General features: G+C 31.6%; 1 protein-coding gene across 1 annotated transcript in view; it reads right to left on the reverse strand.

Annotated features, from left to right (window-relative positions):
* Positions 1–8,422: 8,422 nt before the first annotated feature.
* Positions 8,423–18,180, reverse strand: part of LOC127725944 (uncharacterized) — a 75,297-nt gene continuing 65,539 nt past the window's right edge. The window contains exons 12-14 of the mRNA XM_052233248.1: positions 16,612–16,692; positions 11,408–11,525; positions 8,423–8,501 (exon numbers count right to left, since the gene is read on the reverse strand). Of these exons, the coding sequence (XP_052089208.1) occupies positions 8,423–8,501; positions 11,408–11,525; positions 16,612–16,692 (278 nt within the window). The remainder of the gene's footprint in view (positions 8,502–11,407; positions 11,526–16,611; positions 16,693–18,180) is intronic.

Here is an 18,180-nt window from a genome sequence, read left to right on the forward strand (position 1 = left end):
TTTACAGAAGACTCGTCTGTGTCTTATGAATTATTTGAAAGTATAAATAGATTAATGTTATTGCACAAATTCATTTCGAAATAAAACTGAAGTAAACTTTGCCTGAATATATTTCTGGAGAGTTGTTCGTGGTTGAAGTCGTGACCACAGTAGTTGAAGACTGATGGTTTCCATTTTTCACCGATGGACGTGCATTATAATCTGGTGTTGGTACTGAAATTATATTAAACAAAACGTGTGCTATAAATATAGGTGATGTATTCGGGAATGTTAGATAACCTGATATTCGTGGCACTGTAGTTATACATCCCGTCATTGTGTTATTGTGCTATTGTAAATTTTTGTATTCTTGTCTTTCATTTTTGCTACTGTACTTTGTCTATATGCCTTTTTGTGCTTCTCTGTTACATATTTGTTTGTTTTTATAGTGATTAAGATTATAACACAATGTTGACTTCTGTACCCCTATTTTTGACATTTTTACCTATTATGTCTGTTTGTTTTGTTCACATATCGTTGTCAATATAATGGAATTTTATGCGACTGTTATACAAGTGAGAGGTTTAGCTAGCTATAAAACCAGGTTTCATCCACCATTTTCTACATAAGAAAATGCCTGTACCAAGTCAGGAATATGACAGTTGTTTCCCATTCGTTTGATGTGTTTGAGCTTTTGATTTTGCCATATGATTAGGGACTTTCCGTTTTGAATTTTCCTCGGAGTTCACTATTTTTTTTACTTTCTGATATAAATAACGTACTGATTAATGTCATATAATAATACGCTATCCAATTTTAATAGGAACAATATGCTTTTCGCGCTGTATTTTGATTAATACAAAAGATTTTCATATAATACATTACAGATTTAACATATATATATACATAACTACTCTAAATTTCAATGTTAAATCTGCAATATTTCGGAAGCAAATTTTTGTTCTTCCCTCACAGGGATTCGAACTATATATATATATATATAATATATATATATAATGACTGAATAATAGCCAACGATAAATCTTACGGGGCGATGAATCATATAATTATGATACAGTACACTACAAAATATAATATATAACAAGTCTAAAAGGGTATAACATCACCAAAAAATAATAATAAAATGAACAAATGTTAAATATTTCGGATAACAGATATCCTTCATCGCTATCTAAGCACCCAAAATTATCCAAGATCTTTACCAAACCTCCTGTCTTAGCTTTTCGGAAACCAGGATGGTGCAACTCGTGTGGTAACAGACGATGTCTGACTTGCCAACAAATACTGAATACTCAAACATTTACTTGCCACTCCACTGGGTCTGTGTACACTATATTTTGCAATGTAACTTGCAAAACCCATAATGTTGTATACCTTCTTCAGTGTCGATGTGGCATGCAGTATGTTGGCGAGACAGAACAGCCATTCAACAAACGCATGAATGGTCATCGAAGTGACTACACCTGCAAGCCAGACCTCCCCGTAAGTCGTCATTTGAGATCGCCTGGGCACGCCCAAGCTGATCTCAAATACCTTACCATCACAATCATAGACCACAACGAGGGTTGGTCAAGGACAGACAGACTTGCTCGGGCAAGATTTTGGATAAGAAAGCTATAAACAGTTTCCCCAGAGGGCATTAATGAAAAAAAATAGAATGAGTCACTCATTATCCTACCATCACTTGTTTCCAGTAATTCAGGCTTCCGTACTGGACTCTTACAGTTTTAAGGAATTTTTTAATTATACCAGTTTAAATTACAGGATTTTATTCATTTGGGAGGGATGTACAAGTAAGCAGTCACGTTCAATTATTTAACCTCAGTCAACATTTATTATTATTTTTTTTAATTATTATCAAACTGATATTTATTTGGGATGTTTAAATACGCAGCCTCTGTTGTAATTACTCTACCGTTGTCAAATTTGAAATAATATACCAGCTTACATCGGTCTGTGCTGTTTCTTGGGAATGTATTTCCACGCAATCGTTGTTGTAACATCTGAACTGTCGTCACCTTTGAAATTTCAGAATTGTACCAGTTCATATCATACATTACTATTTTTATCGGATTAGAAGCATATCTTTACAGTCTCTGTTGTAAATAGCTATATAACCTACATCATTTTTTGAATTTTAGAATTGTACTAGCGTCTTTGTGTTCGGTTTCAACTGTTTTATTGTATAAATTTCAAGATTGTTATAGTTCAATCAGAATAGATTGACATAATTCATTTTACATCATAATCATACTGATGAAGGATATCTGTTATCCGAAATATTTAAGATTTGTTCATATTATTATTATTTTTTGGTGATGTTGTACCCTTTTAGACTTGTTATATAATATATATATATATATATAATGAAGACTGAAACGATTGGTCACCTAAAGTGTTTTAAATACCTCCAAATACACCTTCATTTGAGCTTGTAGTTGAAATTGAAAAAAAGTGGGAACGATTACTTTAATTAAGTCAAATAGCTCCTAAATCATAGGTGTACTTATAATGAACAAAATGATGACTTGTGCTATGTTCGTAATGAAATCAGGAGGTTATCGCAGTTTAAATCAATAATGCGGGTATAGGGTAAAAAGAATACAAATACACCAACGATTATTCACTAAATGGCCTGGGGAAAAAAGGACTGATTTTGTTAATAATTACGCATTAATATACACACTGTTAGATGACATTTTCTGGATGGTGTCTTAATATTTTCCTTTTTTCCCTTTTGAAATTTTAAACTGATATATAAATCCAGGATCGAAAGTAAAAATCAGCGTTTTCATAAAAAAAGACTTTAAAATGAATTAAAACTAACTCTATGCAAAATTTTGTAAAACTTTGCGCTACTTTTTCTCTTCTTATTTTTTCCTGTCTTAGCTATGCGTCGCTAGGAAAACTCAATTTCGACTGTAAAATCTATGTTCTACGAAGGCCAAGCTTAATATACAACACAGTTATCTCCATTTTAATGCCACATATTAAAATAAATTCCATTTATTAAATATTTTGGCTTAAAAATGTCATAAATGAAAAAGTCCGCGAAACTGTTGCATCGTCTTTATCGTCTTAACAATGTGACGTCATATGTATACTGCAGATGTCAAACATAAACACTAGACGTTTTTATACTTTTCGTATGCTTCTGAATTCTTTCAATGTTGACAAGATTTTGAGGCTCAAAATGTGACTTTGTTGTTTATTTGTTGAGAAATTATATACCAAAAGAAAATCGGAGTTCAATATGGTGGCTTTCTTAGTTACAGACTGAAAGAAAGTAGAATCTAACCCTTCTAGTTATTTGTCAACGTCCAATCAAAATTATCGTTACAAGCAAATTGCATTAGAATGAACCATTGGCATTTTTATCTATTGTATATTTTTCATCCTGTTCGTTAGCAGTAATGTTTCAGATTTCAATACACGTTATACGAAAACATTTACCAGCATGGATTATGATATCAAAAATTGTATATTACATATAACATAATGGCATTTTCGTTTTTGATACTGACTTTATTAGCAAGAATATCAAGCGAGCACGCCAGTGCGAGCTGTTTAGGGCAATATCTAAAAAAAAAAAAAAATGCCCATATTCTTTTTATCGGCAATTTGTCTTAACTGCATGTTATTTTTGGTTGAGAAAATGAAGTAAAATGGAAAAAAAAGTAAATAAATCTTCTTTTACGCGTATAAAAAGGTTTGAAAAGTTATTCGGTTGTATGAATGGAGTCCAGTCCATGATCTTAAAAATATAAGCCATTAAGTTCACAGTGAAAATGTGCAAATTGCCAATAAAGAAATATACTGGTTTATTGTAAAATATGACTTCACCCAATCACAGAATTTTCCAAAAGGTTGCTTTCAGTATCTGCAAACATCGCTTGGTGAAGTTAAAATTGTCTCTTCGAAAATTTTACGGACGCCATCACGAGTTGATCGACCGTTATAGAATATATGTTTCACAGATAACGACAAACATGTTTCAGTTGTCTTAAACAAAATAACGCCTTCTTTTCCCTGAATATTACCTACTGAATTAGCTCATAACCGGGTTTGTACTCAAATGAGCAACATGACTGGTGCAACATGTGGACAGGATCTGACTACCCTTCCTAGGCACCTTAGATCACCCCGATCTTTAGTGGGGTTCATGTCGCTCAGTCTTTAGTTTTCTTTGTTGTGTTTTGTATACTGTTGTTTGTCTTATGCCCTTTTAGTGTTTTACCATTGTGTTATCAGTTTTTTTTTGACTTATGAGTCTAAATGTCTTTTGGTATTTTAAGCCTTTCTCTTGATATTGTTATATTTATTATCGTTTTAGCTCTACCTGTGTTTTTTTTTTTTTGCTCTTATTTAAGTACACTTTCTTACATATATATCTTATTCTTCTTTGTTGATTTTCAAAAGTGTTAGCGTGTTGAGATTTTAAAATTACTAGTATCTATCCCCTCAACATAAAATATATCTCAACAATTGCTGTCTTGTTTTTTTCTTATTGATTTTATTTTTTCATTTGTTGTTTGTTTGATTCTTTCATAGTTTACTTTCGTTCCGATATTCATAGCTATTTTAAGTACCTACATAATATTATATTGTTATTGTCCCTGCCACTATCTACACCAGAACCTCCCATCTTTCCTGGCATCCCTGCTTCTAAAATCAGTAGAGATGTATAGATTGAAATACATTTAAAATCAAAGAAACATCAAGTGCAATAATACAACGTAAAACATGTCCTTTTAATAAAATAAAAAACTAGAAAAATAAAAATAGTACGCCAGACCCAAGTTTCGAATACATATGATTTCATCAATGTCATTTAAATCAAAATAATGAGAAGACCATTTTAATCATGAAGTAAAAAGCATTGAATCCAAATAAATCCTCTAAATCGCGATTAGTATGACTAATGTCATCTACAATGAATGCCTAGTTGTTGAATTTCGAAATATTTAAAAACTTACTGAACGAAAAAGTCATGGAACGAAAAGATAAAAATAACGTTGCCAGGTCGTAAATTAATGACGTAAACGATGTTTACGTGAAATTATACTACAATAAACTTGTCGGTATCCTTTTCATGTGTGTGGGTGTAGTAGGAATCGTGTCTTATTAGATCCACACCAGCAACATATATAAGCGTATGTAGTTGTATGTTTTTTTTTTCTCTGTGTTTGTTTTGAATGTTCGTTTATCACATTACTTACTTAATGGTATATTTTTGTAGGTGTTGTGCTCACATTATCTGCTAGATAGTGTTATTGATTATTCCTGTTGTAAATGTGAGCTTTGTTCGTATTGCGACCATATAGTATACTTGATCGTCTGTGTGGCGATTAAAGGTGGATTGGGGGGGGGGGGGGGGGGGGGGGGGGGGTCTTAAATTAAATCCATAGATTTCTTCTTTTAATAATTTGTCAAAATGTAGTTTTTATGATGCTTTTTTCCAAAATAAAATAAAAAGTATGGGTTACCGTACTTTTTTTCACTGTACAGATTGTGCAAAATTGTCAGATTTTGTATAGATTATGCATGGAAAATCCAATTTTGTGTGATAAAAAGAAAACTATACCATAGAATTTTAAGATAAAATGTGAGGAGATAGCTCTTATAACATGCTTTCAGATAAGAAAAAGAAAAAATGGGGTCACCGGACATGTTTTCCTGCTACACATTAAAATAGACAAATTCACTTTCTATTATAAAAAATACTTTATCAGAATTATCTCCCCTACTGTCTAAGTTATCTCCCTTTATGTGGAATAGTTGAAAAACAATGAATCAAACAAAAATATTGTGTTTGTTGAGAAAATACAGCCGTAAATATGATAAAACACATAATTTTCTATACTAACATGAAAAGTCTTACACATGAATTACATACTACTCTCAAAATTTGCAAATTTCATTAAAGATCTAGACCAATTGTTATCTGCTACTTCAAAATCCAAGATGGAGGAAGACACCCCAGCCACCTTAACTTAATTGTTTTGCTCAAATTATTTATCGGACATTGTTCAGATTTTTTTTTCGTGTTGTCAAATATTGTTCACAGCGTTGAAGACAACCTAAAATTCCGTGTTGACATGAAGTTATTAATTTTTATCCCCAGGAACAGATTACCGTAGCTTTATTTTACAAAACCTTTCGGAATTGCTTATTAACTTTATATTTGATTTTACCTTTACGGTATTCTGATTTGAGCGTCACTGACGGTTTTTTGTAAAGATGAAACGTGCGTTCGGCGTTCAACATTATAAGCTTGGTATTTAAGATGATTTGAATTGACGACTAACGTCCAGCAGCCAATAGTACTCTCATATTTCGGACGATGATATGAATATGCTACATAGATATTTGTTTAGGGTCGATGTTTTACATACCATTATATGATAGTTAACTACCAATAATATGAGTGGATAGGCATGACCGATGGGGCATTTCCTTAGGCACAATGAAAAGGCTTGCAATTAAAAGCAAATACCATTCTGGATTCATGATTAGTATGACAAAATTTATACTTAAAATCAATAATTTGACCTTTGTAGTCAAAAGTTAAGGTCATAGGGTGTCTTTAATTGTACACAATACAGTGTCATAAGACAATATACTGAAGTACTAGATATCAATGTCTATGTCAAAGTATAAAAAAGGTAATATAACGGTTAAGGAAATTTAAGGTCAAAAGTCAAGGTCTCACCAGGGTCATAATGATACGCTACATACAGTCTCATGATAAATGTAATATAACTTTATGCCAACAACTGATTTCAAATAAGTTATGCTTAACTCTATCCCGAAATTTATGAATATTGGCACTACTTTTTCTCATCCTTGGGAGTAATGAATCGTATAATTTTTTCATCAAGTGTATATTTATCAATCAGTTCATTATGCATGTGTTAGTTATTATGCTTCAGATTTCAATAAACTCAATACTTCCAGTAAACGAAAAATCTAACAACAAGATTAAGATATAAAAAATTTGAAAATATTCCAATTTTTTTTTTTTTACAAATATATGGTTCTATTTTTAAATGAGGCTTCAACCAAGTTACAGGTAGGTGTGTACCAGATCAATACAAAACGACTTCAGTATAAAGGGTACAAGGTTATTAATAAAACTATCATGAGAAGCTCGGGACATATAATGACAAGGGTCAAGGTTGCGTCCAGAATTGGAATATTTACAAATTCACCAAGCTTCTGCAGCGGTTAGAAAGAATACCTTTCACATCAATCTAGAAAAGGTTAAACATTGGTTGTCCCAGTTTTTTTACGACAAAAGGGATGATTTCAGCTTCCCAATTGTGAACTTTCAATTTCCTTGTAGCAACATTCCAGAAGCGCCTGCATACAGAGTATATATCTCCCAGTTAAAACGATATTCCAGGGTTTGTATTTATTTCACGATTTCCTTGATTGAGGGTTTTGGCTTACAAAAAGTTATTAAGCCTAGAGTTCCAAGTGGCGAAAGTGACATCATCCCTTCGTACATTTTACGGACGCCATCACGAGTTCGTTCATCCTTATAGAATATATGTTTCATAGATGACGACACGTATGTTACAATTGTCGTTACTACAATTTGGTCCCCTTTCCCCGAATATGACCTATCAAATTAGATTTATCCCCGGGTTTGTGCTTACATGAGCATCATGACGGGTGCCATATGTGGAGAAGAATCTGCCTAGCCTCCCGCAGCACCTGATATCACCACCAGTTTTCGGCGGGGTTTGTGTTGCTCAGTCTTTTTTTTTCTATGTTGTGTTTTGTGCTTTGTTAACTATTGTTTGTCTTTTTCTTTTTAAGCAATGGAGCTGTCAGTTTTTGTTTTTTACTTATGAGTTTGAATGTCTCGTTGGTATCTATCTTTTCTCGTTTTAAAATTCCGAGATCAGTAGTCTTGTTCATGTCTACGGAGAGGCAATGCAATGTAATGATTGATAATCAAGTAGTTTTAGTTTATGCGAACTCACATAGAACATATAAAATGATCAGATTGATTAAAAGTTGGATGGGCAGAGTCAAATATGGAAGTTAAAGAAGGTCACGTTTATTTGTAGTTCCATGATGTTCCGATATCAGACTTTTAGAAACATAAAGCAGCGCTTACGCACAAATAAAGTGTGTTTTATTATCTTGCATAAAATAAAGTAATTGGATCTGGCTTTCAGTACCTGCGAAATTCTTTGATACTGTTTGACCAAAATTTTTTTACTGTAACTTTTGTAGCCATAATGTAATAACTTGTGAAAATGTTTATTCTTTTTTCTTCCTTTTTTGTTTCGGAATTGTCCGCACTATTCCCGAGACTATGTTTGACTTTGTGTAAAAATAGATATACAGACGGACGATATTTTATCCTCCAACCCACAAATAACAAAAACAACCTCTTTCTTATAGTGACTTATTTTCCATTGGCAAACAAGAATGTAAAATTACCAGGTCTTAGGTAATAATTAAACCCTTCATTTATGACAATTTGCCTACAATTAATTGTATTTAAAGATTTACTAAAGTGAAATTAGCTATGATAACTCGACAAGAATGATAACCTTAAATTTAAGATTCCAAACAATGATCTCAGCCCAACCAAAAACAAAAATACAAAAATACAATACAACATCTGAAATTTAAAATTCCTTTCTCCACAAATAACATTAAAATTCAAGAGATACTATTCTTGGACGTATATTATGATGTTATGCTGATTTTCATATAAAGGAAAAGGTTGCTCTCTTGCAAATCAATACATTCTGTGTGTGCCAATCAAGGGCCTGTAGTTCAGTAGTTGTCGTTCTTTTTTGTTTTTCGTTTATTGTTTTGTAAATAAACCAAACCACATCTTTTATTGGTGTATGTATATTAATATTAAATGACACCAACCATTAGATGCTTTTTACTTTTTGTAAAACTGATCAAGGATACTAGCAAGATGATCATGTCTTTTAATTAAGACTAATCATGTTCTTACAAATCAGTGGGAAGTATAAACCGATTAATAGTATTGCATATATACATTTTGAAATAAAACTGAAATAAACTTTGCCTGAAGATATTTCTGGAGAGTACGCCGTGCTTAAAGTCGTTGTGGTCACAGCAGTTGAAGACTGATGATTTCCTTTATACTTCAACGGGAGTGCATAATAAATTGGTTTTGGTACTGAAATCATATTGAAAAAGATAGATAAATGTAAAAAATAGGATATAAATACAGGCGACATATTCTGGTGTGTTAGATAACCTGGTATAAATAACGTAATAATAAAGGTCATATAATAATACAATATTCTAATATTGACAAAAATAATGTACCAACTCTTGGGTTGGACTTGTATTTTTGGTATATATAATGTAATTTTTTTGGAAAAAGTGTGATCGATCTAATCTAATACTTTTTTCATTGTATTGTGAGTACTACAATCGATTCTCATATAATACAATATATACAAGTATATGTTTACAGTATTTCTTACTGGTCGATATAAGAAAGAGTTTACATCTGGAGATTTTTAAAATTACCCGACACCGCAACATGAAATAAATCTCGACTATTGCTGTCATGTTTTTTAATATTAATTTGGCATGTGGTGTTGATGGAAGACCTTCGGATCTGTTAAGCTTTCTTTGTTTCCGTATTTTTAAATATTCATAACTCCTCTAGACGCTGGTAAATATAAGGCTAGACCTATTTTATAATCATTTGACTTATTTTATAGTCTGTTCAGTACAAGTTGCGATAACAATTTTCTTCAGTGTGAAGTTTGTTCGTATTGCGACCCTATCATATACTTGATGGCGTCTGCGCGGCGGTTTAACTTAATTGATTTGCTTCAATTATTTATCGGACATTGTTCTGATTTTTTTCTTGTTGTCTCGTTGTCAAACATTGTTCACCGCGTTTAACACAACCCGACTTTCCGTGTTGACATCATGTTTTTGATTTTTATTCCCAGGAAAAGATAACCTTAGCTGTATTTTACAAAACCTTTCGGAAGTGATTTTTAACTTCATTTTGATTTTGCCCTTACGGTATTCTGATTCGAGCGTCACTGACGGTCTTTTGTTAAGTGGGTCCGGCGTTTAACATTATTAGCTTTGTATTTAAGATGATTTGAACTAATCAAGGATACTACATTGTAGTTAATCAGTAAGTCAGCAAGATGATTGTGTCAATTACATGAGACTAATCAGTTTCTTACAAATCAGTAAGAAGTATAAATCGATTAATAGTATTGCATATATACATTTTGAAATAAAACTGAAATAAACTTTGCCTGAAGATATTTCTGGAGAGTACGCCGTGCTTAAAGTCGTTGTGGTCACAGCAGTTGAAGACTGATGATTTCCTTTATACTTCAACGGGAGTGCATAATAAATTTGTTTTGGTACTGAAATCATATTGAAAAAGATAGATAAATGTAAAAAATAGGATATAAATACAGGCGACATATTCTGGTGTGTTCGATAACCTGTATAAATAACGTAACGATAAAGGTCATATAATAATACAATATCCTAATATTGACAAGAATAATGTACCAACTCTTTGGTTGGACTTGTATTTTTGGTATACATAATGTTATTTTTTTTAATTAGTGTGATCGATCTAATCTAATGCTTTTCTCATTGTATTGTGAGTACTACAATCGATTCTCATATAATACAATATATACAAGTATATGTTTACAGTATTTCTTACTGGTCGATATTAGAAAGAGTACACATCTGGAGATTTTAAAAATTTCACAACATCGCAACATGAAATGAATATCAACTATTGCTGTCATGTTTTTTAATATTAATTTGTCATGTGGTGTTGATGGAAGACCTTCGGAACTGTTAAACTTTCTTTGTTTCCATATTTTTAATTATTCATAACTCCTCTAGGCGCTGGTAAATAAAAGGCTAGACCAATTTATAATCATTTGACTTTTTTTATAGTCTGTTCAGTACAAGTTGCGATAACAATTTTCTTCATTGTGAAGTTTGTTCGTATTGCGACCCTATCATATACTTGATGGCGTTTGCGCGGCGGTTTAATTTAATTGATTTGCTCCAATTATTGATTAGACATTGTTCTGATTTTTTTTCTCGTTGTTTCGTTGTCAAACATTGTTCACTTCATTTTGATTTTGCCCTTACGGTATTCTGATTCGAGCGTCACTGACGGTATTTTGTTAAGAAGAAACGTGCGTCCGGCGTTTAATATTATAAGCTTTGTATTTAAGATGATTTGAACTAATCAAGGATACTAGTTCATCAGAAAGTCAGCAAGATGATCGTGTCAATTGCATGAGACTAATCAGTTTCTTACAAATCAGTTGGGAAGTATAAACTGATTAATAGTATTGCATAATTATATACATTTTGAAATAAAACTAAAATAAACTTTCCCCAAAAAATTTCTGGAGAGTACGTCGTGCTTAAAGTCGTTGTGGTCACAGTAGTTGAAGACTGATGGTTTCCACTAATCTTCCACAGGTGTTCATAATAAACTTGTTTTGGTACTGAAATCATATTTTAAAAAAGATAGATTAATGTAAAAAGTAGGATATAAATACAGGCGACGTTTGTATAAAAGTGACACCTAACATCCACGCATTCCAACATCAATCCGAATTCCGATAGCAAAAAAATCTTATTCGGAGGACTCCGTATACATACACTTAGTATTTTATTGTAATTATATTACAAAATAATGATCTAATGATGCAAGTATTACTAGACTTGCAATTGCTTAACATCAATCCTACACTAATTTAGTGTTTCGGCGGTTTTTGTATTATATGCTAATGATAAATGTATTACATTTATGATTGGGTTTAAGCATTGTAGGGATTCACCTATCAATTTATTTTAATTTTGTCGATGTCAATAGATCAGCTATATTTTTGTGCCTTTTATAAGCTATTATTGGTTTGCTTGAAAATATTTCTTTGCAAACCGCATCCTGTTTTAGTAGATCCCAATGTTTACTTATGCATTGTTTTAATTTGTGAATGCATGGATTGAATTTCGTTGCCAATACTAAAGGAATTTCCTTTGTGTGTTTTTTGACCTTTTTCTGATTAAATCAGATCTATCACATGATAATGCCTCATTTATGTACTGTTCGATTTCAATCTCCTCATATCCTCTTTTTATTAAGTTCAATCTGAACTGTAACAAAATGTGTTGTAAATCATCAGCATTATTTGTTGTTCTAATGTATCTGATAACTTCGCCCTTGATGAAACTTGCAAACACGTGTCGACTGTGACAGCTTTTACGATGTAGATAAAGGAAAGACTTTGTTGGTTTAAAGTGTGTTTTCACATCTACGATGTTTTCATTACAAAACCGAGTTCCTTTAAAAATATTAACATCAAGAAAATTATTTCTTGAGATGAAAAGTCTTAGATTGGAACTACTAAAACAGGATGTGGTTTGCAAAGAAATATTTCGAACAAACCTATAATAGACAAACAAATATAGCCGTTCTATTGACATCGACAAAATTAAAATAAATTGATAGTTGAATCCCTGATGATGGCGGGCCTATAATGCTTAAACCCATTCATAAATGTTATACATTTATTATTAGCATATAATACAAAAGCCGCCGAAACACTAAATTAGTGTCGGATTGATGTTAAGCAATTGCAAGTCTAGTAATACTAGCATCATTACATCATTATTTTGTAATATAATTACAATAAAATACTAATAGTATGCATACGGATTCTTCCGAATAAGATTGTTTTGCAATCGGAATTCGGATGGATGTTGGAATGCGTAGATGTTAGGTGTCACTTTTATAAAAGTACAACATATGTTTCCGTTAAAGAGTAATACGTAACAGTTATCTACCTTTACATTAAATCATTTTTTTTTTAATTAATTCTCCCTTTACAAATAAGGATTAAATCAATATTTGTGCATTTCATCCCAATTATCATAATGCTACTCATCCAAAAATATGTATTACTTTTATATACATTCCTACAAAAGACCTATCATAAAATATTTTGCTTCGTTGAAAAATATTTTGGAAAAGTTTTATTTCTTGGTTAAGGGTAATGGATAAAGGTAAATTTCCTGGTTAAGGGTAATTCATGGATGGATAAGTGTATGACAGACGTATTCTGGTGTGTTAGATAACCTGTATAAATAAAGTAATGATGAAGGTCATATAATAATACAATATCCAAATTTAAAAAGAATAATTTACCAACTCTTGGGTTAGACTTGTCTTTTGGAATATATAATGTTATTTATTTAAACCAGTGTGATCAATCTAATCTGATGCTTTTCTCATTGTATTATGAGTACTACATTTGATTCTCATATAATACAATAAATACAAGTATATGTATACAGTATTTCGTACTGGACGACATTAAAAAGAGTATATATCTTGAAAATCTAAAAATTACCCAACACTGCAACATGAAATGAATATCAACTATTGTTGTCATGTTTTTTAATATTAATTTGGCATGTGGTGTTGATGGAAGACATTCGGATCTCGTAAGCTTTCTTTGTTTTCAATTATTCATTACTCTTCTAGACGCTGGGAAATATAAGGCTTGACCAATGTATGTTGGCGTTTGTTTTTGTTGCATTTTAGTGTTTCTGTTGTTCCGTTGTTTTCCTCTTATAGTTGATGTGTTTCCCTCGGTTTTAGTTTGTTACCCGGATTTGTTTTCTCTCAATCGATTTATGACTTTTGAACAGCGGTATACTACTGTTACCTTTATATATAATCATTTGGATTTTTTATAGTCTGTTAAGTACATCTACACCCTTCTTGTTACTCTTAAGTACACATGCTTGTTACTTTTAAGCTTTCTCGTTCGTGTATCATCCACAGATGTTTAATTCTCTCTTTTTCAAAGTACGTTGGAGTGGTATCTCTAACCATATATTGTTCGGGTAATATGCTTTTTATTTCTTAAAGGAGCATTAGCTGTCAAATTTATTTTCCCCGATTTGACATATTTGATTTATAACATACAAAGACGAATATTTAAATTATAAGAAGTCTTAAATATATAGTTTACGATACATGGACTCAAAAATATGTATTAGCATTTTATGTGTTTTAGTCTAGTTGCCATTTAACTAACCTTAGATGTGACCTCCGAAGACTGCCGGCGGTCATATAACACGGTATAAATATAACTATAGATATAATATATCGAAGACGTGCAATTGGATTTTTCTTGGTCTGTTTGATTTCATATAAAAGTTTAAACAAATATGTTAATCATAGTTTCTACCTGTATAAGAATGAGTTTTTGTGGGTCGAATCATCAGTCAACCAAAAGAGTCTACCTTTGTTTCATTTTCAATGTTGACAAACAAAAGAACTATGTCAATTGGACCTGCTATGATATGTTAACTGTACTTGAATTTTTACTAGATTACATTTTTGTTCGCTATTGAGATTCCGTATATCGTCAAGTTATCGGATTTCCAATGGGGACTAACTGTGTACCACTTATTGCGGACCTGTTTCTGTATTGTTATGATTTACAAGTTATTACTAAAATCAGCAAAGACCCATCGAGACAACATCTGATACAACAATTTGATAAGACTTTTAGATACTTGGATGATATTTTGGCTCTCAATAATGACGACTTCAGTATAAACACTTGAGAGATTTATTCTGCTGAACTGACTTTAAATAAAGCTAAAACTAACAATGAACACGGTCTTTCCTGGATCTTGATATCTATATCTTTAACGGGAAGCTTAATACCAAAATTTACGATAAAAGAGAGGATTTTTTAATTGTTAATTATCCATTTTTACATGGTGACGTTCACTTGTCACATCGTATAGTGTTTATTTATCTCAACTTGTTCGATTCGCTTGTGTGTGTAACAACGTATTTGATTTAAACTAAAAGAATCTCTGTATTCCTGAAAAATTATTACATCAGGGTTTTCGATATCACAAACTAGTCAAAACATTTACTAAATTTTATCATCTGTACAAGGACGTCATTCGTAAAATAAATCAACATGCAGACATTGTATACGTTCAGGTATTTCACATCCAATCTTTTATGGTAATATTCTATACAAAGTACAAACATGTCGTCATTCACCTCTGAAGCAAACCAAACCTTTAAACAGACTTATACAGATGGGATATAGTTACGATACTGTTGTCAGGACAATAGATATGGCATATTTTGGAATTAATACTGATTCACTCATAGGGTCTTGTAACAACGTATTTGATTTTAACTAAAGAAATCTCTGTATTCCTGAAAAATTATTACATCAGGGTTTTCGATATCACAAACTAGTCAAAACATTTACTAAATTTTATCATCTGTAAAGGGCGTCATTCGTAAAATAAATCAACATGCAGACATTGTATACGTTCAGGTATTTCACATCCAATCTTTTATGGTAATATTCTATACAAAGTACAAACATGTCGTCATTCACCTCTGAAGCAAACCAAACCTTTAAACAGACTTATACAGATGGGATATAGTTACGATACTGTTGTCAGGACAATAGATATGGCATATTTTGGAATTAATATTGATTCACTCATAGGGTCTTTACTTTGGAAATAAACACATCAATTCTAAAACCAGTTGGCATGATACGGGTTATGTCATTCTCATATTTTTTTTATGATGATATGATACTAAACCCCTAACGGGAGGGATTGTGCTTGATTCCATATAATAAAAACATAATCGTTCAATCAGTTTAATCGAGGTCTGGAGCTGGTATGTCAGTAACTGCTAGTATTTCTTTGTAGATTTATGTATTATTGTTATTTTGCTTAGTTTCTTCTGTTACCTTTTCAGACATCCGACTTCTTTTAAGCTGAGTTTCACGATGTGTATTATCGTGTGTTTGTTCATTTTACATTGGCTTAAGGAAGGAAAGGGGGGGGGGGGGGGGGGGTTGAGGTTGATGTTTGCGCCTGTCCCAAGTCAGGATGTTACACTAAACTCCGAAGCATATAAAATGAACTATAATAAAAAAAAAAAAACATACAAGACTGGCCTTTGGATGTTTTTTTTTTAAATTACAGTTCATTTATATGTTTCGGAGTTTAGTGTGACGTCCATTTTTACTGAAATACATTGTAGTACACATTTTGTTTAGGGGCCAGCTGAAGCCCGCCTCCGGGTGCGGGATTTTCTCGCTGTGTTGAAGACCTATTGGTGGCCTTCGGCTGTTTTCTGCTTTTTGGTCGAATTGTTGTCTCTTTGACACAGTCACCATTTCCATTCCAATCTTATTTTGTTCCTTTCAAAAGCTGAACACGCCTAGTTTATGCTTAACCCATCCTTAGCTAAGGGTTGAATAGAAGGTCAAATGAGTGCGGATTTAATGAGGTCGAATTTTTCACTTGCAAGTGAATAATTTATCAGCGATGTTTCATAGCTTATGATGACAAAATTGAACCAAACTGGCTGCTAAAAGCGAATTATTATTTCACGGTTTTACTTTCATTAATGATTGAACAAAATAAAATCATATTTTATTTTTTCTCATATCTCGTACCTTATGCCCCTTTAAATGTTTTTTGCTTACAGAGCTACATATATTTTTAATTCTATTTAGTACTTACAAAATGTTCTATATGTATTGCCCCTGCTACCACCTCCATCATTTACTCCACTACCTTCTAATTTATAGCTATTTAGCGTGCCTATTTTAAAAATCAGTAGATCATGGTTAGATTTTAGTACATATAAAATAAAATTCAAAGGGATTATCAAGTGCAACAATGCAACGTTAAGACATTGAATCAGAAAGTTGAAAAATCAACTTAAAAAGTAATCTAGGCATTAAAGATGAAAATGTTTGATTTTATTCTTATGACCGTACAAATAAGTAAGCTTCTTGATATACATATTGTTTTCAACAAACAAAAACAAAAAATGTCTGAACAAAATATTTACAAGACAGGCTTAGAAATAATTTTTGTTTATAATTCTTTATTTTGTATTTCCTAATCTCATATAATAATTATATGCATTTCTATTGAAAAAGGATACAATATATGTTTAAAAATCATGACCTGTCAGTGTCAGCGCTTATACTATATATGAACACTCATTCCCACCCTCCCAAAAAAAAACGAAAGAAAAAAAACATTAACTTATATTCATATATGATTAAATTGAAATTAATAGAATAAATTATTATTGGCACAACATATTTTTACATGTACTCATTAAAAACATATAGTGACATATTTTGTTGTTATTTTCTCTAAAAGTGGAGAAAAATTACATTATTTTTTACTTAAGTATATTTTTCTATCAAAGACTCGTAATCTTATAAAAAATTATCCAAACTCCAATTATCATAACAAAGTAACACATATTTAAGTCAAGATTACATATCTATATATAGGATGCTCACTAACCACTGTCCAATTGTGATGTGCATCCAGTTGTGTTATACATTTTTTTTAAAGTTAAGTATGAGTTCTCTTTCTTGTATCATGAAATTAATTGTTGAAATGGTTGCCATTTTTTGTCTATTTTTGATCTATTGCAGGAGAATTGTGAAAGGTGGAAGATAATTTTTCAAGAATGTAATATTTTTTTTTCAATTTCTTAAGTGCAATATTTAACACAAGGTAACAGTGAGTTCAATCTACAAGAACAAATACAGTACTTCATGAGAACAATGAAAAAAATTCCAGAGCTATCTATAATATCTGATCCCAAGAGGATGTTTTGTTTTGATATCAGAAGCTCATAATTGCAATCTGATTTTAAGTCAAAAACTTTTGACAATGTAACATTCCCAAAAATATGTTCTATTGTCTCTTTTGTTTCATTGCAAAAACTACATAGGTGTGTTTCTTTAAGTTTACACTCTTATATAGCAGATCATGTGTGCTTAAAATTCTGTGCAGAATTTTGAATTGAAAAATGATCAATTTATTTCTTAAAGTTCACTTGAAAGGATGCATATAGAGAAGATCTCAGTGATCTATTTCCATATTTCTTTCCATTTGTTTTGTAATTTTGTGGGGTTTTCATGATAAATAGACAAACAAAAATATAAAAAAATATGGGCATGATTTCTGATCTGGTTTTAAATAGTCGAAATTATCGCAAGTAATGTTGATTTTCTTTTCACAGTTTTTGATGTGGTCCTTCCAACTACTTGGGATCATATG

Source organism: Mytilus californianus, unplaced genomic scaffold (genome assembly GCF_021869535.1).
Source record: "Mytilus californianus isolate M0D057914Y unplaced genomic scaffold, xbMytCali1.0.p SCAF_15, whole genome shotgun sequence".
NCBI lineage: Eukaryota > Metazoa > Mollusca > Bivalvia > Mytilida > Mytilidae > Mytilus > Mytilus californianus.